Genomic DNA, 24526 nt, shown 5'->3' with positions numbered 1-24526 from the left:
ATTTGTTTCTCCGTGTCTCATTCACTTTCGCCAATGACAAACACACACAGGAAAAAAAAAAAGAAAAAAGAACAATACCAATCGGTTAAAAGAACAAATTATATGTATATACAAAGATATGAATTGAAAATTCTACATTTACTCATGTTGCTTAGGTTGTTGGACATTAGTTAAGTTGATGTAAAATGTAGAATAATAGTTAAAGGGGTAGAAAAATAAGCCATGAGACTATGAACTAGACCCTTTTTAGTTTGAATATTTTTTTGCTGTTGTTGTTGGCATTTATCCTTTTTCCTTTAGATCACCTTAAAGTAAAACAAATTAACTAGCTTATTAACAAACTGAAATTCATTTAGATGTTTTGTCATTGTTGAAATATGACTGATCTTAATTAATTGTACAGGTAGTAGTATGGTATTTGGCAAAATTTTGCAAACACAGAGCAGTGCCTCAAGCTTAAATCTGCAGACATTTCACTACCATGCAATGGACATCACAGAACCTATTTTCAAATAATTGCCCCATGAGAGGGTGAGACGCAGTAGATACTACTGAACACCAGTGCTCAAACTAACCATTGAATGCTGCTCATTAATTTTAAATGGACACAACCCTTCATTGGTAAAGCCAAGTACTATGAAAGTTCAGGTGCTCTCTGCAAAATGTGACATTTGAAGGACGTCCAGACAAAGTTAAAAGAGAAAATGTGAAAGTGGTTTGTACTACGTTTTAGCCAAGAGACACGTTGGTTTGGCTAGACAGTATGCTCACAGCAGCACTTTGGCCTGGATGGACTATGGTGGTTCTCTATGTGCACTCTAACAGGAGAATACAGGAGCGTTACAGTGGTTGGCATAGTCATTTTCACTATAGATGCTTGTGTGGGAATGGAACTGCCAAGCTCACATACTTTGCCAGCCTTGACTTTGGCACTGGAAATGGGTCTGGAGGCTGCAGTGCTGAACAAGTTTCTGGCATCAGTGGCATTTCCAAAGGGGAAATAGGAAGAAAAAACAAAAACCTTCAAAGGAAAAAAAAACATCTGGAACACGATTCTGTCTGAACTTGGTAAATACTTGGTGAACACCCGGTGAGCACTGTAAAATAACGCAGTAAATTTGCTTATTTAATCTGGTTAGTTTAACAAATATTTGTGCACAGTAGAGGGGGTACAAATAAATATACAGTACTGTAGGTCTGTACCCTAGATTAAAGACTGAAGAAGGAAGGTTAAATATTGATTGTTTGGCATTTGGTTTTCTTATTAACGAACTGACTTTAGCACAGCTGAAAAGATACTTGCTCAAAATACTGAACATCCTGATTCAGAACTATAATTTGATTATAACCTTGACCCTAAATATAAAGATCCACGGCTTACAGCTTGTCCCGTAAGGGGTCACCACAGCGGAACCGCATTTCGCATTTGATTTGGCATTTGTTTTTACGCCAAATGCCCTTCCTCCCACAACCCTCCCATTTTTGTCCGGGCTTGGAACCGGCACCAAGGTTGCCCTTGGGCGGAGTTGGGCGGAACTCGAACCCGCTGCATTCTGCATCCCAAACAAAAAATGTCATTCACTTGTTGAAGTTGGTGAATACAGAGGAATTGATCAATGAAATGATTTGGGTTAAAGGTCATGTAGTGAACATCTTTCTAAAGTGTCCTGTAGTAATACAATGACACCCTACAACTCTGCAACCCTGACAAATGCTGTGTTCTCCCAAGAATGGTCAAGCAAGAGGTGAACTGTTCTGTTTAGATCAATATTCAATCAATCAAGCATCATTTATTATATTACCTTTAAATTCCAAGGTTGAAATGCTAAACTGCGCAATGCTACAAATCAAGAACCTTGGCTTGTTAAACTGTACACAAATCAATAAAAGGCTACAAAATATGAATGCTGCCTTCACATGCCACAATAAATCTCTATGTCTATGTGGGGAACAACAATAAATATGTTAATCGTTCAGAAATAATAAAATAGTGTCTTTTATGATCTCATTTACCATCTTACCCTTAACTTGGCAAAAATGTTTCTTCAAAAGGGTGTGATGATGCAGTGAATGATTATGCAAAGAAGTAAAGAAGACTAAATATTATCTACCTGCATTGACTTCAAGCAACTTCCTTTTCTTTTGCTGTTTCTCCTGCTTTTCACGCTCAGCCTTCTCCTTTGCTGCCCGTGCTCTCCTCTGTTTCTCCTCTGACTCTCTCTGCCTCTGGTTGTCCTTCAGTGCTTGCTGTGAGGGGTGAAATAAATGGAGACAAAGACAGAATGAAATAAAACCGAAAAAAAGAAAAAAGAAAGACACCTGCCTGCGAACTGGGGTTTCTCACAATAACGTACAGCTAGTCAAAAACAGAGGCGGCTCTTGAAACCTAAAGAAATATTTTTCAGGCAGAGGCTATGATATTGATATTGCCATAAGAAAAAAGTGCATTTACATGGAGTTAAGTAACCAGGCTACAGACTGCTTTCTTTGGAAAGCTGATTTCTTAACCCAGGTAGATTTTTCTCTGAGAAAGTCAATTTCTTTGCCATGTATGTGTAGCCAGGTTTCTAAACACCTTTCTCCAACTGTGCATGTGTAACAAAAGGCTGAAGACAGCAACACGCAGCTGATTTAAAGGCTGAATGAAAGGAGAGATCATAAACAGCGTCTGAATAAAGTCAGACTGAAAATTGAACCAACATAAAGTGCCTCTAAATATGTCACTTTCCCCGCAGATTTCTAAACTTCTAAGTTCAGTGTCTTGCTCAAGGACACTTCGACATGTGACAGGAGGAACCGGGAATTAAACCAACAACCCGCGGATTGGTGGCAGCTGCTCTCCTTCGTGCGCTACAGTCGCTCATAGACGCGTGGATATCCAGTAAACAGGTTCTTGAGAAGGTGGATCAGCAGCATCAGCATCAGCATTTATTGCTGTTCCCACTTACCTGAGAAAGCTCAGTTCTCAAAATATCACCATTACCTAAGCGCATGTAAACACAAAAAAGATGATGTCATTTTGAAATCATTATTTATTATTATAATGCTGACTCCCTGCTATGTGTTAAAACAAACTCACTAGAGATGTAAGGCATCAATTTGATAACATGAGCCAGCTGCTTGAACCTTACTGAAGTCAACCAGCATAGAACATTGTCAAAGAAAGAGGCAGCCAGAAAACACAGGATTCAGAACACCATCAAATCCTGTAGGACATCCTGTAGGATATTTGATTAATAAGTACAAGAAAGGAATCCAAACATGCCATGTCCATGGATTTTGTGGATGTACTGAGGCAAAGCGTGAAAATGAAACTCCAGGCAAAAGCTCAACAATTAAGAAGGTACATAAATAAAAGTAATTACTACTGTCAGAATAAAAGCTTCAACGAAGATTTTAAAACGTTTTATCGTCAATTGAACCACCAGAAACCTGATGCTACTGAACGAGTAAGAACAAGTTACAAGCCTCTGGTGTGGAATCCTCAAAAATAATGTCATCCATTATCATCAAGCAACTTGGATGGAAAAGCAGAGGAAGAACCGGGAACGCAGAACAGCAGATTCATTGAGGAAATTCACAGATGATGAGAGCTTTAAAGTCATCAAGCAAATTTTTAACTAGATATCCCCTGGGCCAGGTAAGTTACAAAACCTCTGGTTTAAGCATCTGAGTGCTCTTCAAGAAGACCTAACAAGAGCGTTCAATGACATAAGGAAAGATCAGAAAAGTGGTTCTATGTTGTTAACATCTGAAACCAGCTCCCTACACTCAAAGGGCAAAATTTCAAAGTACCCTAGAATTACGGTCCGATAACATGCCTTCCCACAACGAACAAGATCTTAACAACTGCACTGACAAACAGGATTTAGGATTATTTACCTAAGAATGGCATCCTCCCAGATAAACACAAAAGTTGTTAAAGGGTGTAATGAGTTGTGTGGTTGGCAAAGAAACATATAAGGAACCTTGATATGACATGGATCGATTACAAAAATACATTCAACATCGTCTTTCATGACAGACATGAACTTGATTGGTTTTAGAAACATGGAGAGGAATGAAAGAGTAGAAGAGAATAACGGTATTGACAACACCCAGAATAAGGAGAAGATCGAAAAAGAGTACCTTCATCAAATTGATGCTCCTGGGTCATCCTACTACTACTAACATGACACTGGGGTCACGCTACTAAAATGTGCTAAAGGGCAGTTAAACTGCTTTGATAGTGCTGATAGCTCAATAATTCCACAGCCAAAAGAAAGACTGCATATGATTTAATAGAGTGCTACAATGACTGGCATCGTGAACGAAAGCCAGTCACTTAAACCAAGGAAGTCTGGGCTTTTATCAACCATCCAACTCCTCCCACTCTTCAACTTGCTTTTTTCAAACAACTCAGCTTGACAGGCAGGTTAATTCAAGAATGCTAAACCAACACGAATAAATGTACACAAGAACCCACACTGCAAAACTGTGTACTACACTACGAATGACGCTGTTGCGATAAACAAAACCATTTATTGTCATTTATTAAGGCCCGATGATAGCCTCTTATGGATTACACATACATGTCCATTGTTGATTTCATCGTAGTCAATTTCACACCAACAAACTAAAACCCCAATTCCAAAGAAGTTGGGACGATATGTAAAATGTAAATAAAAATTGAATGCAGTCATTTCCAAATCTCATCAGCCCATATTTTATTCACAACACAACATATACATAATATCAGATGTCGAAATTGAGACATTTTCCCATTTCACAGGATATATTAGTTCATTTTGAATTTGATGGCATCAGTACATCTCAGAAAACTTGGAACAGGGGGATGTTTAGTATTGTGTAGCATCTCCTCTTCGTCTTATGATGCGGCAAATTTTTTCTATTGGTGAAAGATCTGGACGGCAGGCAGGCCAGGTCAGCACCCGGACTCTTCTCCTGTGAAGCCATGCTGTTGTGATGGATGCAGTACGTGGTTTAGCATTGTCTTGCTGAAATATTTAAGGCCTTTCCTGAAAGAGACTACATGTGGATGGGAGCATATGTTGCTCTAAAACCTCTATGTACTTCTCAGCGTTGAAGTTGCCTTTCCAGATGTGTAAGCTGCTCATGCCATAAGCACAAATATACCCCCATACCATCAGAGATGCAGGCTTTTGACCTGGTTGGCCCCTCTCCTCTTTAGTCTGCAGGAAATGGTGTACATGGTTTCCAAAAAGAATTTCAAATTTGATGCATTTCTGGATCATGTTCAAATATGGCTTCTTCTTTGCATTGTTCAGCTTTAACTTACATTTGTGGATTGTACAGCGAACTGTGTTCAGAGACAGTGATTTCTAGATGTGTTCCTGAGCCCATGCAGTGATGTCCAGTAGAGAATGATGCCTGTTTTTAATGCAGTGCCGCCTGAGGGCCCAAAGATAACTTGCATCCAGTTTTGACCTACGACCTTGTCCTTTGTGCACAGAGATTCCTCCTGATTCTCTAAATCTTTTGATGATATTATATACTGTAGATGGCGGCATCTTCAAAATCTTCGCAATTTTACATTGAGCAACATTTTTCTGAAATCATTCCACAATTTTTATACTTAGTTTGTCGCAGATTGGTGAACCTCTGCCCATCTTTACATTCAAGAGGCTCTGCCTCTCTGAAATCCTCTTTTTATACCCAGTCATGTTACTGACCTGTTGTTGCCATCAAATTAAAAAGGACCTAATATTATTACTGAAATGGAGAAATGTCTGTTTCAGCCTCTGATATGTTGTTTAAGTGAATGTTGTTCTATTGTGAATGAAATTTAGGTTGATGAGACTTGCAAATTATTGCATTCTGTTTCTATTTAGGTTTCGCACATGCCCAAATTCTTTTAAATTGGGGTTGTATTTAAAAAAAGAGAGAGAGAAAAAACATGAACAAACACTAATTACTAATAGTAGAGATGTGACAGCATACAGATTTTACACATCGATAGACTCCCAATCGCTCTGTATGCTTGGTTTATGTGTTCTCTACAGCAGAGTACAGCTGCATATGATCAGTCAAAAATTATACTATGGGGCATTGTATCCAACAGATGCTTCACACTAGCACACTACAACCTTGATCTTTCAGAAGAGAAAAATGTTTTTTCTTGCTTATGATCAAAACACAGAGATTGTGGTTTGTTGGCAACTTTGCAAACACACTGTATTGTATACTTCAAACAACATGTACCTAAACTCACTCACATAAAAAGACAATAGTACTGCAGCAAATGGCACTGATGAGCACCACTCAGCAGGTTGATAGAAAATTCAGGAGAAATACAGAGCACTGAAAAAGAGGAAGAGGGGGGGGTGAATATGAAATGCCAGAGTGAAGCTGTTCAGAGCTCAAAACTATTTTAAATGAAACCAACTTCTCTCCAAAATTAACTTTGACTTGATGGAATGACTGTCAGTTGCTCATGGCAACCACTGATTTGCAAATGACTATATTCTTAATGGCCACTGAATCTGGTAAATTATGGGCAAAGGGAAAGAGGAAAAAAAAAAAAGGGAAGAATAAGCGTACTGACACATAATGCATTTTCAATAACAATTACTTGTAACCTGTGGTAACTTAGACAGCTGTGATGAATGCTTAAGTCAAATCTCTGTTACTCCTTCCCTTTTCTCCATCAAGCAGCTCCCTCATTTAAAAAGTCAAATTCATTTATTAAAACCAAATGTAAACATATTTTCACTCTAACAGCTAAACAGAGCTGACAAAAACTAGACAATTTCACACAGCTAGCAATCACTTTGGAAAAAAGACAGTGGCTGTCCCTGTATGGTAGAAAGGTTGTGCACCAATCCTAGGTGTTAATGGATAAATCCATTGCTCCCCTGTCCAGGGGCCAAATACTGAGCCCCTGGGCACAAATTGGATTATAACTGCAAAAGAAATTGCAATTCATAATTTTATTAATCCAAATATATAGAATTAATACAAATCATCTTACTATTATACAACCATCTAACACTACCAACCCTAGACCCATATTGCCAACTTGGTTTAAAATCCGCGGCAGATGGTTTCAATAGTATGGCAGGCCTAGAGAGAATGTCCATACAAGCAAAGCAAAACTGGGCCCTTTATTGCTGCCTGCAGCCCAGGGAAAACAATGATCACTCAATAACAGCTCAATACGACAAGTGGTCCTGTTTAAGAAAGGATCACTCTTAAACTTCCCAAAAAGAAAACACCAGAATGGGTGGCAGCTAAGGAACAGTGCATCGGAACAAATATTTATATGACCATAGCCAGCACAAAAAGCCTATGCTGTCTTCTTAAATCACAGAGCCAATTAGCAACCCAAGATTAATAAGAGACAAAGAAAAGAATCAATGTCAACATTGAGTGGCTACATTAACAAAATGTCAATTTTAACCACACTATCTTTCTTTCTTTCATTTTAAAATGGGAATTCAAAAATAAAAGGTACAACAAATATATAATCAAAACCAAAGAAACGTGGATTTTGAGGTATAGTGAAGAAAAGCCAGAAGAGATTTAGAGTTATGTGTTCTTTTTCTTTGAGAAAGCACTAATTTTACTGTAATGTTGAGCTGGAGGAGGGAGGGAGAGAGAGGTAAAGAGACAGAGGATGACAGAAAGAAAACCAGCTCTCTGAGGAAATTGCCCTCCAGTCTCCTTCATCACTGCAGGTCTCTTTCCCCCTCCTCCTCTCCTGGATGTCCGCCATTAGACACGCTCAATTGGACTCCTGTCAGATGTGCGGCCTTGCCCTGGGTCTCCTTCCTACGGGTGACTGAGCATGGTGTATATGTGTGTACAAGTGTGTGGATACACCTTAGCATGTGAAAAGCAGCATTTCCTATTAAAAAAAAAAAAAAAAGAAAAGAAAAGAAAAAAAAGAAAAAAATGAAAAGAAAGAAAATGAAACACACAAACAAGCAACCCCCACACACGTAAGTGAGCTCACACTCACACAAAATGCACACAAGACACACAGTTCAAGGCTCAGTTCATTGTAGGCAGTAGCCTAGAGACAGCATACTCCTATTAGCATGGGCCTTGGCAGGGTAAATGCTGACACAGATTTGACCAAGAGGTTACATTGTTGGGATTTACTGTATAGCCACGTTCACTGACCTTGCCTTGGCTTCTTGCAAAATAGGTCGGTGTGATGTGAACATTTGAACAAATTGCTGAGGGTTTAAGCTCCTTACACCTTGATCTATCCCATGGGAAAAAGCTACCTTGGGAATTTTATCCATACTGTATAATACTAGTCTTTATAACGCATGGCTTGTTGACCTTTCATTAGCGGAGTCATTTCCCGTTATGTTTTCTCAGAACATGCACTCTAATTCCAAGCCTGAACAATAGAGCTAAAAAATAAAAAGGATTACTATTAACTGGCATTAAAACAATGCATGGAACATCCAAGGCTTTGCCTTATTTGCTTTTTGTGCGATTCATTTGTGATTTGGGTTGTGGTTATTAAAGGGAAGAAAAAAAATCACTGGAATTCCTGGAGAAAACTGCACTGGTGTAAAAATAAGAAATATTGGAGCAATGCATCTGTGAATTCTTTTTTTCTGGCTGCGTGTGTATATTTAAGCCTGTATAGACAATGTAGATACTGTAGTTAGTTCAGTCCCAGGTTGGACACAGCATACAGCATATTATGATGAGTGGTAATCATGTGTTAGGGTCTTGACACATAAAGTCAATGATTGGTCGCGCGCAAGCATTAGGTCATCAGTCAGTGTCTACAGTGCATCCCACATCACTGGCATTAGGTTGGACACTTGATAGCAGCTTCTCTGCCTTGACATACTGAATTGGCGGCAGACAGAGTCAGCAAGAGAGACCACTCTGACTGGCTGTTCTGCTAAGCGAATCAGCGCACAACAAGAGAAACAGAAGTAACAAAAGCAAGCAAACAGCAAAATCAAATGGGCACTGATTAAAAGTAGATTGTGAAAGATCCTAGTCAGTGCTGGTCCAAGACCGCTAGAAATTGGGGAGGGTTGCGTCAGGAAGGGCATCTGGCATAAAAACTGTGCCAACTCAACATGTGGACAACCATACACTGTGGCGACCCTGAACTAACGGCATAAGCTGAAAGGACAAAAATAATAATAAAATAAAAAAAGGTGGAGCATAGTTTTGTTCTTCCAAAATTATTTAATACATCCCGGATTTGTCTTGTTCTTATGTGTCCTACACAATTTAATAAGGACATTTCCAAATCCCCTTAGACTTGGCGTAAAATACATGTTGTGTACAGAATGTTCGTTAATCTTATAGCAGTGTCAAAATGAGTCCAAAATAACTTTACCCCGGAGGACAGATCTCATATTAAAAACTTATAGTCACAATCCCTAGTTTGACATGTAAAACAGAAATAACACAGAAGAAAAACACACTAATGTGCAGAAGCTTTGGAGTATATGAAAATGTAAAGCATGACTAATGACTGCTGGAAAAAAGAAAAGAAGCTTGAAATTCATCTGTGTGTGTGTTGTAAATGTTAAGTTGGGGAATGGGCAGGAACTTCAACTGGGTAATTAGCTTCTATTATCTGTTGCACCCAGTGGCCTGCGCCACTAATCCTGCTGATTAAACACAGTGGGTCTCCACAGCTCTATGGCACACAGTGGCATCAGACTGATAAGGCCATGGAGTTCAGTGATGAAATAAATATCTGGGTGGGACTTGACTACACAGGACTGCCATTGTTCTGCTCTGGATTATGTCAGAGGACACTAATGTGAGAATCACATACAAAAGTTGAGGTCCTCTCTTGATTCAGCCATTTAACACAAACAGTAAAAGTTTTAAGTAATCTCAAATACCCATTATTTTAAATTACTGGAGATCCATTTAGATTTTTCAGAATACTTTACACCTGAATAAAAACAGCTACCACACCAAGGTGAGACCTTTAACTGCCAAAATAATTTGATTTCAAATGCCACACTAGTAAATCAGACCTATATTTTCAAATTGTAGTTAATAATAAGATCAGAAGAAATACACAACTTACACCCATAACTCAAACCAGTCAATGCCTGCAATTAGACTGAACAAAAGTCCACATCCAAATTCTTTGTAAAAGGCTGAGTTGTTTTAATGTATCCATGTCCTTCAATTAAAGATCGTTCAAGGTCCAGAAAATACAAACAAAACACATTTCTGGTGAATGTAAACTCTAACACCACAGATGTTGACTTAGTGATCGTTTTTTTTTTTAAACTTATTTTCTGATCATGTGTTCCTATAATATAAACAAAAAAGTGCTTCCAATCCCATTGAGAAGAAACTCATAAGTCATTAACCACCTCATTTCAATCAATTGTGAACACTCACAGAAACCTGTTAATTGATCACTTCTGAACAACAATCTTTTGTTTAGGTATAATCTACACTACAGTTTACTTACACTGAACATAGACCGGAAGCTGCTGAGGTCTGTGAACAGCTCCTCCACTGAGGTCTTCTTGGGATCAATGGCAAAGTACTCCAGCATATTCTGATATAGCGTCTGCATATTGCCGTGCATGACTGCCAGCTTGCTATACTGCTCACGTGCAACACTGCTGAAGCTGTGAAAGTCATGGTCAAGGTCAACAACACATCCAGCACAAATTAAATGGTAATTAAATGTTGCTGTGAATACACCCCGATTACACAGAGATACACAAATGATAAGGAAAAAAAAAAAGACTGTCAGCAGTAAACAGTAATATTAGCATTAGGAATTCTACTATTGTCAGTCATGTTACTACTATGGTGTGTTCATGGATATGACCCCCTGCAGCCTACAGCATCTGTGACTTACAGTATGTCTGCCTGATGGCAAAGTGTGTTGGTGACATGACAGGCATTGATGTAGCAAAAGAGAAAAATGAAAGGAAAAAAAAGCTTTGAAACTAAACAGTATGAAAGTGTGAAGACCATAAAACCATAACCTATTGGTTAAATCCAGTGAAGCAAAATACATATTTTCTATGTCAGCGTGTGTGTGTGTGTGTGTGTGTGTGTGTGTGTGTGTGTGTGTGTGTACTTAATGGATGTGTCAACATAAGCTGCAGTGTCAAACCAAAGTGGGGGAAGAGCAAGAGCACTAAAACGCACCGTGCCTACAACCTGGGCCAACTGTTAAGCAGGTCTGCGCAAGTTACAACAATACAACAAACAATACTGATTTAATAGTTTCCAAAGAATTCAGTTTGGAAATCTGTCAAGCATTATTTTACTGTCAAAAACAAATGCATTAATATTCGGTGCCTTTATTGTCTTTTTCAGTAACTGTGGTATATCCTGAGATCTCCTTTCCACACAATGACTGTTCAATAAAAAATATAAGCTTTCAATAGAAAGAAAAAAAAATTAGAATCAGGTTGAACCAACAATCTTCTTTTAAACTGCTTTAATGTGAATCAATGAATTATATTAAAAAAAAAAAAAGCAGGAAAAGAGAAAATGATGTGTCCCTAGCCAGTAGTCCGGCTAATGGCTCCCACATCTTTGTCTCATGGCAGAAAAGAAGCAACAGTGTCTGTGTGTGTGTCCCATCACAAGGGTGTGGGCAACCTCTCTGGCACAACCTTGTGGCCTTTCATTATTACTCAAATTGATGCACCTATTTGAGGTCTGGCCTCAGTTGAATTTGGCTGGAGATGGGACTATCCATTCACAGCTGGGTAAACGCTGTTCAATAGGCACTGCTCCCAGATTGACTCGTCAGTAATATCTTTCTGAGCCAGGAGCAGTGGGAAAGAGGCTTGGGGAAAAGCATGAGCAGGCCACAGAAAGCAGAAGCAAGAGAAAAGAAGAAACCATGCTTGATGAATACAGTATCAATCCTATCCTCTTCATGTTCCTCCTGTTCTGACTTCACTAAGCAGCAGACCACTTCAGTGCATTCTCAAGAGTTCCTGTTCACTCTTGCTTTCTGATGGCCTCCTTTCTCCACCCCCTCCTCTATTCCATCTTCTTTCTCCCCTCCTTTTACTTCAGCTTCTCTCCCGTTCTAATCTGCCACCTTTTCAAGCTTAGCTCAGGCTCAGAAGAGTAACACTAGACCAATACGCAATAACTGTATGCTCAAGTGGTGCATGAAGTGAAAATGCAATTTTCAGTGTTACCAATGTGGCACTCCAGGCTTCTCATGTGTAGCTGGTGACAGTAGACTTTCCAATTCAAAATAAGGATGTCGTTTGCAATGTTTAAAAATGCTTTGTGTACATTGTTAATATAGTTATATTATTGCTCAAGACGCTTCTGCAGGATAAGCAATAAAACTTTTAGCTTAATTATACAAACTTGGCTTTCCAACTATGATTAAGCCCAGCATTTATATAAAAGATTACTTTTCTAATTTAGCTGAATCTATTAATTTTGCTGCATCTTACAAGACTTCATTTTTAATCCTTGTTTGTTAAAACTTTTTTAAGTTGGATGGTTTCTAGTGAGAATGATTTAACTGTTTAAAATTAAACTGTTTTGCATTTTAATTAACTAAATTAAACTAAAGAAGCTTACAAATGTAAATTATCGAACATTTAAAGGGAACTTTTTCTTAATGTTACTTGTTAGATTGCTCTCACATGATCAGATTAATTGTGTAACTTTATTTATATGAATTTTTAAACTGTATTTTAAGTCCTTTCGAGCAAGACGGTGAAAGACAGAGCTGTCAAAGCGATTCTCAGTGAACCTTTCTATGTTGCACTAAAGTTCTTTGCTAAGTACTACGCCACAAGCCATCAGCGCACCAACCCCAAGGCTACTGATCAAAACTACATGAAGGGGGCTAGGTGCAGGGTGCATTATTGAACACATCCTTGCATAGTTCTAGAAATACCTGTCAATCTAAATACTTTCTACTACCCCAGAGTGCTGCTGTCCATCAAATATAAGTGGTTTTATTACACAGAAACTACCAGATGTATTTCCATGTAATAATTGCATTTATTGGTGGTTAGCTTCTACATCATTATGCTATTGGCCTCCTATTGCCTAGACGTATCCATTATCTATTCTAAGTTATTACCTAGTTACTACTTATTATCACTGTATTAATACTTATATATTAACATATTTACCCAGTTATTTCAGAACTATTACCATAATATCACCCTGTTATAACAAAGGCATTACACCAACTATTATAACGCTATAGTCAACATATAAGCCTATTATAACAGTTCTATTACTTTAATATTTGCCCCTATATTAGCTTGTTAGTTTTGAAATATACCCCTGCTACTATAAAGATGTAAAATTCTTCCAATAGAGTTAATGAAAACAACATAGTTAAATACTTGCATATGGAAGAAAAAGGGGCAAGCTTTGAAGCTTTGCATCTTTGTCAAAAGCAGAATTTCTTACAAAAATAGAGGGGGTTGGGGGTCCAGGCCAAAGCGGATGGGGACTGAACACAGCATGAGTATTTAATTATTTAAAAGGTAAAGGAAATGTGTTTATTTGGGAGTTTGATTAAGCAGAAATAGTGCAAGTTCTTACCCTCTAAACCACAACTTTAATTAGGCATTAGGCCATAAAAATGTGCTGTGTTACAACCTTATGCATTACCATGTTAAAAATTATAAACATATAATCTCAAGCGTCACTTATATTTGTCTAACTTTTGCTCTGTTTCATAACAGCAAAATCATACCAAAGACTAGTCAATGAATGCATGTGTGTAAAGGATATAGCCATTTTAGTGAAGAACATGTCGTTGGGGTCATCAGGGGAGGAGAAAGTCTCCAGGTCTCTCTCCAGCTGCAGCAGCTGCCGCTCCATCTGCCGGAGGCTCTTTTCCAGATTCTCTGCAGACACTGACACAAACCCACATATATCAGCTCACACACATAAGAGCATACAAAAATACACCCATGTGCCAGGAAAATGGGAAGAAAGTAGCAGAGACAGGACAACTCAATTAGGAACAATTCAATGCCTTGTTATTTTGAAGCTTTGAAAGCATAAATGCACATACAGCAACATACAAAAAAAATAAAATAAAATAAAACATTACAAAGACAATGAGAGACAATCCAGCTCAGTTGCAAAGCATTCTGATTATGGGTTCCCACTGTCAGAAACACCATCGGAATAAACAATGGCAGAGACCATAAATATTAGGGGAAGGTATGTTCATTATGTGACTTTTTATTATTTAGTTTGCCTCCTATATGTTTTTGTCTGTCCAAACAATTAAATAGATGCATGAATGTGATGCTACTACTGACACACATAATGTAACACAACCAGAATAACAGATTTAAATTTGCATCTTCAAAGTAATAAGATGGCCGCTGAAGTAAAAATCTTTGTATGTTCAATAAGCTTTGTCCTTAGTCTTATCAACAGGTGAATGGATCATGCAGGTGGAAGAGCAGCAGAACACTGATCCTAACTTTCAGTTAACTTGGTCATGGCTGACACTTTAAGCTAGTCGCTGAATATAGCATATGGCTTAAATTACCCTGATTAGACTCTACTTGACAAAAAGGCATAAGCTTCTTATTTTTAAGTAGTTTTAAATTTCCCCTGATCCTAATACATGCTTAAGGAAAGGGAAAAAAGAGAAAACTTCAATACAGCTAAGCTTCTCTTTGAGTTTATAGCATAAAACTCATTTACTAATGGGAACATACTGTCTCATCTTAAAGACACACAGACACACACAGACAAATGTAATCACATATGTTAATACAAAATATTATACCAAAGGTGTACGATTTCTTTCAAAACGTAAAGCTATTCGAGTGTGAAAATAGGTAAAGGTTGGTATTTGTATATACATACTGTACAGTTCAGGTATAAACAAATGAAATAAGATCTACATACAGACGGTACAGTACTGCTATTACAGATGATCACATCCGATCCTTCTACTCACTGCCAGTTTTCTTCGTCCGCAAAGTCATATTGTACTTTCTTAGCAATTTGTCTCTCCATCTTCACTTTTCTTTTCTCTGCTGCCCAGTCTCTCATGGGAAACAGTGACATTAGTACTTAAGAATCAACTGTAGGTACTGAGAAAGCTTCAGCACCCAATTCTTTAAAAATCTTTTCAGAGAGAACATCGTGACCACTGATGACACAGTCAAAGTTGTACTATACACATAGCAACTACTCTGTAGCCTCTGTCTTCTTTTTAAGAAAGAAAACACCCTGACCATAAATAGTAAACAGCAAGGGATAAATTTAATGCTGGCCAATATCAATAGGTGCACACAGTGCATTGCACTTGTTGTGAATGGGACTGCAGTTGTGTCCGCCTGCCCATGCAGGCCCCTGTCCACCACAACACTAAAGCCACCATGTGGTCATCAAGATGTGACCCCTACTGTGAAGGGTTCCAGTTGCTCTGTTATGCTGTGGGGATGATTTTCAAGATTCAAAATTCAAACAACTTTATTGATCCCATGGGGAAATTTTGTATTTTTTTGCCTATGGTTTTGGTCCCCTTGTCCCCTTAGAGGAAAGGGGCCATTACAATGCAATACATGGTTTTAATGAGTTCTAAGTTTACCTTTACATTTTTATCTACCTCATTTACTGATTAAATGATGGTGGGAGAGTGCTGTTAAACACATTTGTCCAAAACTCCCAGGTGTTGTACTGGATTGAGATCCAGACACTGAATAATACACATAATTTTCTTACTAATGAAATGATTCAGTGACCCCTCATGTCCTCTGGAAGGAGGCATTATAATACTGGAAGAAAACACTCATACCTGAATAGATTTATTTCATATTTAGGGCTGTCAAAATAACATGCTAATTTCAATTAATCACAGACAAAAATAACATGTAAATTTAATGTCTGAGGTTGTATTTACCTATTACTAAGACCCACTACGATCAGATGATTTTTATTACGGTTTTATCCGAGAAAACACTGTATTACAAGAGGGCATATTCGCTTTTGCATATGACTGTAAATAAGTAGCTTTCCATTACATTAGTAGTTTCCATATTTTTTTGTTCTTTTTAAATGGGCAGGTTGTGCATGGCTGCGCTGGCCTGTCACTGATGGGAGACACATGGCACAATAAGAGTCAGGAAGCAGTTTCTTTTGTGATTATACAGCTACAATCTGTGAGCCATGCTTCTATAATAGGTCTGTATACTACTACAGTACATGTAAACATGTTCCAGAGTTACCTGAGAATCTGGTTTCTACTACGTTAACATTAAACCGGCATTTCCACTATTCTCATAAAAGACACCGGTAACCATGGTAACTGGATACAACAAAGCTGGTGACAGCTGTTGCCTCAACATGCAAGAATATTAATATTGCATGAATAGAGATCTGAACATAACAAGTACTAGACATAATGGCCATAAAATATCTCTGATGAAAACTATTAAAACATATACATTTGACTAAAATACTTTTTAAGCCTAAATTTCAACACTTTGAGGCTATGGCTTAAACAATAAAACATTTTATAAAAATACTGATATATCGTGTCGCCAATGGCGTCCGTGAAGGTTCTCAGTCATCCAGGTTTAGTTATCAGAAGGTTGAGTCATGTGAACTAGACTAGAAGAATGAAGTCTAGATGACATGACTCAACCTTCTCTTGCCACATGGTTTGGCAGTAAAAACAAAAAAAAAAATTCTGATTCTTAAATAATAGAGACATTGAATCCTTTAATTTGTTACCCCTGGCTGATGACCTTTAAAGAGAATTTCTTTGGATTCTGTCAACACTCATCAAATGACTACAAATCTTTGTCCAAACAATAATGGTTTCCACAGCAAATATAATTAGTATGATAAATTGTATTTCCAGAAAGTCACACTTCACCTACTGACAACTCAACCTGTTATATCATTTTCAATTTGATCATTGTTTATTTTTCCCAAAGATAAGAAACAAAAAAAAAAAAAGAAAAACAACCAAAATGTGTTGCATGAGGTACGGGGAGCATGCAGAAGTGGAAGAGAGCCAGATAGGTTGTCTGTTAATAAATAAATTTAAAGCTCTATTATGATATTCTGACTGGGAAAAGAATAAAAGGGGACAAGATAAAAAAAAAAAAACAAAGCAGACTGTATTTTCTTAGTTGTTCAGTACAAACTGCAAGTTTTTGGGACAAACATCCTTCACATGAAAGAGCATATGAACACAAGGAGAGAAGCAGTTGACAAAAAAATAAGGCATATGTTTCAGGAGAAAATCTCCCTGGGACTGATCAGGAGGGTATGACAGTTTAGTGAAACACAATAATGTGCATAAACACACATATGGCATATACACCTGAAGATTTAAAAAAATATATATTGCCCTGTGGTATGGTTAAAAGGAGAGTGGGACAAATCTAAAAGGGTGTTTCCATCTTTGTGCTCTCTGGCTCTACCCTGCCCTTTCTTTTTGTGGTAAAGCACTAGAGATGTTTATGAGCAGCAGGGCACAAGTGTCTCTGTGGTGCACAGGGGTTGAAGACAGATATAGAATGTTTTAGAAGAATAATAACTGGAATATTTGTAGAGGTCAAATCCCCCATTGACATCCTTTTATTACTCTGCCAACCTGCTGTGCTATAAATGAGACTGAGTGGAACACAGCCATGCATACTTACTCACAAACACCCAGGCTACACACAGAGCCTTGCTGTAGATCCCTGTTTGATATATTAAATATAAGAATAAAAAAAAAAACAAAAACAAACATATGTGCCTTTTACGGCCAGATGTGACAGACAACTGTGATAGGAGTGATCATACGAGAAACTGAGATCGAAAGACCTGTAATGCTAAAACACAAGTACACACAATGTGATGACCACATACATACAAAAAACAATGAAAGTCAGTAAATTATAATTTTCAGTCTAGAATGTACACTATAACAAAGTTCATAACTCAGACTGCATGTGGCAAACCTACTGAATTGAACTTGGGCCCCATATTACAGCACGCATCCAAATATAACTGGGTGCTCACATTACTCCTTAATGACTCCTCAGGGCTAAAAGCCTTCAACAGAAAATTAACTGCTATTCTGTCTTTGCAGAAAAATGAAATGTAGGCAGACCTGTCTATTTAGCATTACACATTGATTTCCAAGTAAGAGATGTTTCTGCTCCTGACAGACGATACTTTAGGAGTTACAAGTTAGTTACAAGTAAACTGGTTGAGCACATTAAGGTCTCCATATTTGCCATTAAAATATGTACCTAGCACAATGCAAAAATATTTCCCAAATGCACAAACTAATTAGGTGTTACGTGTTGTGTGTGTGTGTGGGTGTCACATGTGCATATAATTATGATGAGCCGAAAACAATAATGATAAAGAAAAGGGACAAAGAGCAAGACTTATAATAAAAAGAGACAGATAAAGAGAGGAAAGATATATAGAGCCAGCCAGAGATACATCCCACAGATACATCGCTAAAACACAGAGAAATAGCTGATTCTCCTTGTCATGTGAAGTAGTGATTCTAGAGCTAAACAGAAGAGCAAGGGGCAAAAAAAATAAATAAATACCAACACAATAGAAACCCAAAGTAAGCGGCAGTTTTGATTCTTTCCGTTGCTTTTGGAACAGAAACACTACTCATTATTGTTACCTCCATTGAACCTTGTTTTCATGCAAGTATGTGCTTTGGTTAGTGTTGATGAATGTAGTAATGCAGCCTTTTAGTGTCTTCAGGTCAGCAGAATGGCTGGCAGACCTAATGAAAAGTAAGCCACTCAAAAGCATGGTTTAAAAAGACAAAATGAGATTTGTGTGTTTGAATAACAGATAGGAGAGATGAAACAGTGTAAGTATATCATAACGGTACAAGAACCCAGACAACGATAAGAGAGTTAAAACTCCACATCAACATCAATGCAAATATATACTCTACATGAGATCCATGAAGTAAGTAGATGGACAGAAAGATCTGAGGATCTCAACTTAGCAGTTATAAAGTTTTGCCAGTGGCTGGTGAAACCAAAGAGTTGGATGGAAACCTAGAGAGGTTCTCATCAGCAAGAGTCTAAACAATTAAGTCACACATGTCATCTTCATTGTGATTTCCTCTTGCTGGGAAAAGAGCAGTGGGTGAAATCTTCTCTGGGGCAGCAAGAAATTGTTACTGCCAAGATAGTACAAAGATGCATGGACCATTTCCCATGGAAATGTTTTCAAGCATAGTGGCGAAAGGATGACAGAGGTTCTTGAGCACACACAACATTTTTTGTTACTTTTTCTTGTAGTACAGTTTGGGTTGGTAAATTGCATGTAAAGGGCAAGTAAAACAAGGTGAGTATTGATAAGAAGTACTCATTGCACACATATAATTTCTCTTGCATGTCTCACTGAGGGGCATCAATTAAAGCCCATTGGGATTTTCCTCTTCTAACTGGCTTTTTATGTCAACAACAAAATATTCCTTACAATCAAGATTATATAAGTTGTGAATGACAATGTCTAACTGTGCTTTTTTCATAAACATTGGTTATCAATCAATCAAGGTTTACACAATCCTATTTAAAACTTTGATCAAAATGTATTAAGACAACAAAATGGCAAAACATCAATTTAATTTAGTTTTGCTTAGGTGTGGACTTGGTTTAAGAGCATACTGTGAAATCATATTGTCATCAACATTTGTCCCTGGGAAATAGCTGGTTGTCCATGTTCAGGTTAAAAAAAAAAAAAAGGGGGGGGAGTGGAGTGAATGTAAGACGGTCAGTAAAATTTGGGTACAACAATAACCAGAATGGCTTTTGGATCCCTTCCTACCTACCGGTGAGAAGTTATGGATATAATCAAGGTGAAACACTGAATGTTTGCACAGTTGCAAACACACAGACACACATAAAGTATACACGCTGCTGCAGACTACTACCCTCAGAGAGTTGCCTATAGATAGTCTCCTCCCAGTGTCAGATTTTTAGATTTTCACAGATTTTCTGTGATCATTACTATACTGTAGATTCTCTGGCCAAACTCAGTGGTTCTTTGGAGTATTTGAGTCTATGCATCCTTGTGTGTCAAATTAAAAAGACCACTGTCAAATTTTGTTAAAACAACAACATCTTCAACTCCATTTAAAGTTTATTGTTCTACATCTGAGCAGTAGATATGACCATGCTGTCAAACTATAACTCTTGTAAATGTGCTACAGCAGAAGACTAATGTTAGTATCAAACAGCATTGCAGATAAGCACTGAGTGTAGCACAGATCAAACACTAAAATGGTAAAATACAATGCATGTTTACAGAATCAACAAGCATCTAATCCCAGAATAATCCCAAGAGAGTTACAAAAGTAGAAAGGCAAGAGCTAGACTCAAAGAAAAACAAAGGAATACAGAAGACACAAGAATGTTCTATTTCTGCCTAAAAAAAAACATTGTCTATGTAGGAATTTCTGTTTAAACATTAATCCTCTCAATACATATCCTTTATTGCCTGGACATCTCATTACTTTCAATTGCCATCAGAGATTTTTTATTTTTTTTGTTAATAACATAATGTAATATAAAATAAAAAAATTACCTTGTTTGATTCTCAGTGATTAAAACTTAAAAAGTTGGTAATATCACATATCTGAGAAATTTTCTATACACATATAAACACTATTCTCCCAACCCGTCTTTACTAAGATGCCTAGATGCCCTTCTGTTCTCCAGCGAGCGACTTCACAAGCATAAGAAGCATCAACATATATTAGAAACTACTCCAACTGGCTGGAGGTGTTGCCTCCATGTTCACCCCCAGTCAACAGGAACATACTTAAACATCATTTTGGTCAGAAAGAAACATAAAAGGTTTTTCTTTTTGAAATCAACAGTTGAGAAACTTTCAGATAGGGCTATGAGATAGGACCAAAATACCACAAAATTCCACATCCCCACATCACATCCTATTAACTCACAGACATTTATCCTAAGGCCAAAAGGTCAGCAACATAAATGACACCTCATGGTTTTAACATTGTGGTGGACAAGGGTTAGTATATATATATTTTTAAATGCATTGCAGGCCATAATGGACAGTGGTCAGACCACATCACAGCTTGCTGCGTATTGAGAAAAGCTGGAGACCAGTCAGATCCCCATGCTGGCCCCGCCTACCGCAACAACGCCACTATGTGGTTTTACAGGTGTGGCTAATTGGTGTAGGTAGACACCAGCAGAAAACTAGTGACACTGTCTCATTAAAGTTGAGGGGTAGCATTAAAATCATTAAGTAGATAAAAAAAATTATCACGAGTCAATCATGCCTAAAAAGTCAGTGCATGCTTGCATTAAAAAAAATAAAATAAAAAATAGAGCCTTTTATGTGCAGTGCCTTGGTAAAACTAGACAATAATATCTGCTGTTTTCCAAATTTCAACACTATAGTCAATAATTGATTGCCTCTACTCATGTTTAACGTTTGTCAGTCTTTAACCTGTCTTGCCTGTGTCATTAATTCCCATTTCTGTCAAAAATAGATCAGCAAGCGTCAAAGCTCCAATAGATGACATTTCTTCATTTCAAAATTCAAAAGGTTAAAATATATTGTCCCAAATCGTCTGAATCCCCTAAAGCCACTAGGAGGTCACGTGCGTGCCTGGTTGAATGACTTACCTCAGACCACTGTAGAAATTTAGAGTGAATCTGAGCATTCTCCACCATGCATTTTTTATTTTTTTTAACTATAGTTGTCTTTTAAAATTACTATGTTAAATCTGTCTGTTTTAAAAGATCAGAATAATATAGTAAAACTGTTAGGCTCTCAAGATGTATGCAGGTGTGTGGAAAGTTCATGCATATGGGTAAGAATGTGTATTACCTCTACTAGCTCGGTCCACATGCTCAAGATCTTCAACAAATTTGATCACTTCTGGAAATTCCTCCTCACATACTTGTGCCACAAAGTGGAGTAATGTGCTCTTTTGGTCAGCTGACTTTGTGTCCTTTAGCTGTAGTAAAAGAGCAAAACACAAACATGTCACTTTAAAAAGATTTTGCTGTAACAGTAAATATTTATAAATTATCTTTAGATTTTGTCTCAGTAGCTTTAGTGTTGACAGTTCCACAGATAATTTTAGCCCTGATGCAATGGAAACCTATTCCAATTGTGATGACCTCTCATGTGCTTTGTACCTTTCTCCCTCCCTAAAGCAACAATTTTTCAGTTTCTATCATTGCACTTTTACAGTCTAATTCCAAGATGTCGCTCAGTATTCCTGCCAAACATCCCTCCTGTGGAGTGCGTGACTGTATCTCTCTAGGTGATCTATTGGTAGACAGCAGTGTACTCAGCCCCGCTGGGTTTAATCATGTTTGTATTATTTCCTCTAATCAAACACTCTCATCTCTCTTTTCATTTCAGTTTTACCCTTTTTTTTTTAAGCTTCAAGTACTTGCTGACAAAAGGTTCCTCTCTACATTTAGATGGCTAGTAATCATAATTGACAATGTAAACATTTTGCTCGTTCCAGTTGGGCTGGATGCAATTTTCCTGTCCTGTGGAGTGAGCCATGGAATTAAGTTGTCAAACTCAGGAGCAGGCATGAAGGTAATATCTTCCTCTCAAAATCCCACCTCTGGCATTGATGAACACCTTCGCCCCCCAACATTTCGTTGCAAGTACAACGAAAACTAGCATTGGAACAATAGTTTAACAATTACACTAAACACACAACATATTATGTTATAGAATTTTATTACCTGATAATTTTACTGTCACACTGAGGCAACTGATCCATCATTTATAAGTGTACTAGTCCATGTTTGTGTATGCTTATAGACTGGTGTTTGTGGGAACATAAGCACCACGTCTAAACGGGCAGGGAGGTGGCAGTGATGAATGGCTGCAGTGGTTGTTACTGTGGAAACTGCAGCGAATTTGCCAACAGATGTAATGTGACCACACTGGAGGAGACTCCTACTTCAAGATCACACACAGAGAGCATCTCTGTCACCATCACTATCATACCGAAAAACAGCTCTGTCTTCAGGCCATACAAAGTCCACAGGTATAACTACATGCTATGTCTCTGCCCCACTAAACATGAGCAGTCTTGCATGGCATGTGGACTTTTAAAGGGATTCTGGCCGTGGCTTCAGTTATCTATTCTGAGTGAATGAGAATAAAGTATTCCCTTGGTGTGACTGCTTTGAAAGATTCTAGCAGATAGAGAACAATCTTTCTTATAGGGCTGATTGCATTCAATCAAATTAAAATAGTTTCAAGAAAAATAGCAGCAATGTCGTATCAGTTCAGTTTAGCATGTTCACACATTAGGGTTAACACCTCTGAAAACATGTAGCTACACAAGGAAAGACATGCGCAGACACTATGTGAACACAGGTACACATACAGATAGACATACACAATCAGATATGATATTTTAAACATTTCAGCATAAAATTCATTTTAAACATTGAATTATCATTAAGTCTTCCAATTAAAAGTTCTGGACTATGGCTTGTACTTACAGTATGGCACAAAATGATTATACAGTGATTATACAGAAAACCTAAGGTTTTTAAGATACATGTTGAGTTTGTATAAGTGAACTTCATATTAAACTTTAGTTTTTGTTATTGCTGCTGCTATAACGCAACTACAAATGCAGCTGTGTAAAGTACATGGAAAAGGCTTTTAACTTAAACATACCCAACTTATTTTGAACCTCTGCCACTGGGGAGATAAAGGATTACACACTATACGCGAACAGTTGATGGTAAGGTCAGCATATTAACCCTCACCTTGCAAAGGGAACTGAGGTCAAAGCCATATGACTGGGCATTTCGAGAGCCTGCATTCATGTAATTTCCCAGCAGCAGCACCAGCTCAAGCAAGCGGCCAAAGGACCGGCTCTTCCTGACCTCATCACAGGCAGCGTTTACAGCCAGGATGTCGGGACGCAGGTTGTTCACATGCTCCTCAAACTGCAGCCGGAAGAGGATGTGGTTGAGGCGGGGGCGCAGCCGCTTGACACTGCTCATCTTGGAAAGGAGAACAACAAAACAAGGAAGCACGGATGAGAAACAAATATACATGAAAAGAACAATTTTAATGCGAATAAAGCAAGTAAAGAGAAATTCAAAAGTTAGGAATTTGATCTCAAAGGTAGAGAAGAAAGTCAGAGAACACAGTTAAACTTAACATACAATAGCTACAATCACACTTTTGGCCTACTCTCAAAATTCAGCTGATCTAATTTAAAAGACATTTATGCAACCAGCAGGCTGGAAAGTGTTGCTAGACAGTAGTAATAGATGCTGGCAGTGATTTGATTTGGGACCCAGGTCTGGTAAGTTAATTGTGGAGTTAGTGTCCATATAGGGCAGGCGGCAGAGGGGGTGGAATATACAATAGGCTGCCTTGGATTACCACTCTCACATAATTAGGGAAAATTGGAAAATATTGCATTGGGCCCAGGACCTGGCCACAACGGTGACTGTGTACATGTGAGAGGTGGCAGGGACAGGCGCAGGTTCCAAAAGTCTGTTTCACACAACAGCTGGCTGTGTGGTTTGATGTCTTCCATCAA

At 37.9% G+C, this 24526-nt stretch overlaps 1 protein-coding gene across 3 annotated transcripts in view; it reads right to left on the bottom strand.

The window, feature by feature from the left end:
- Positions 1 to 24526, bottom strand: part of LOC137122815 (protein diaphanous homolog 3-like) — a 149720-nt gene that overhangs the window by 55582 nt on the left and 69612 nt on the right. For all 3 annotated transcript variants that reach the window (XM_067496141.1, XM_067496140.1, XM_067496142.1), the window contains exons 20-24: positions 23739 to 23978; positions 21814 to 21943; positions 13726 to 13850; positions 10445 to 10609; positions 2112 to 2247 (exon numbers count right to left, since the gene is read on the bottom strand). In XM_067496141.1, the coding sequence (XP_067352242.1) occupies positions 2112 to 2247; positions 10445 to 10609; positions 13726 to 13850; positions 21814 to 21943; positions 23739 to 23978 (796 nt within the window). The remainder of the gene's footprint in view (positions 1 to 2111; positions 2248 to 10444; positions 10610 to 13725; positions 13851 to 21813; positions 21944 to 23738; positions 23979 to 24526) is intronic.

This window comes from Channa argus, chromosome 2, assembly GCF_033026475.1.
Source record: "Channa argus isolate prfri chromosome 2, Channa argus male v1.0, whole genome shotgun sequence".
NCBI classification, from domain to species: domain Eukaryota; kingdom Metazoa; phylum Chordata; class Actinopteri; order Anabantiformes; family Channidae; genus Channa; species Channa argus.
This window is presented reverse-complemented; position numbering and strand designations above follow the sequence as displayed.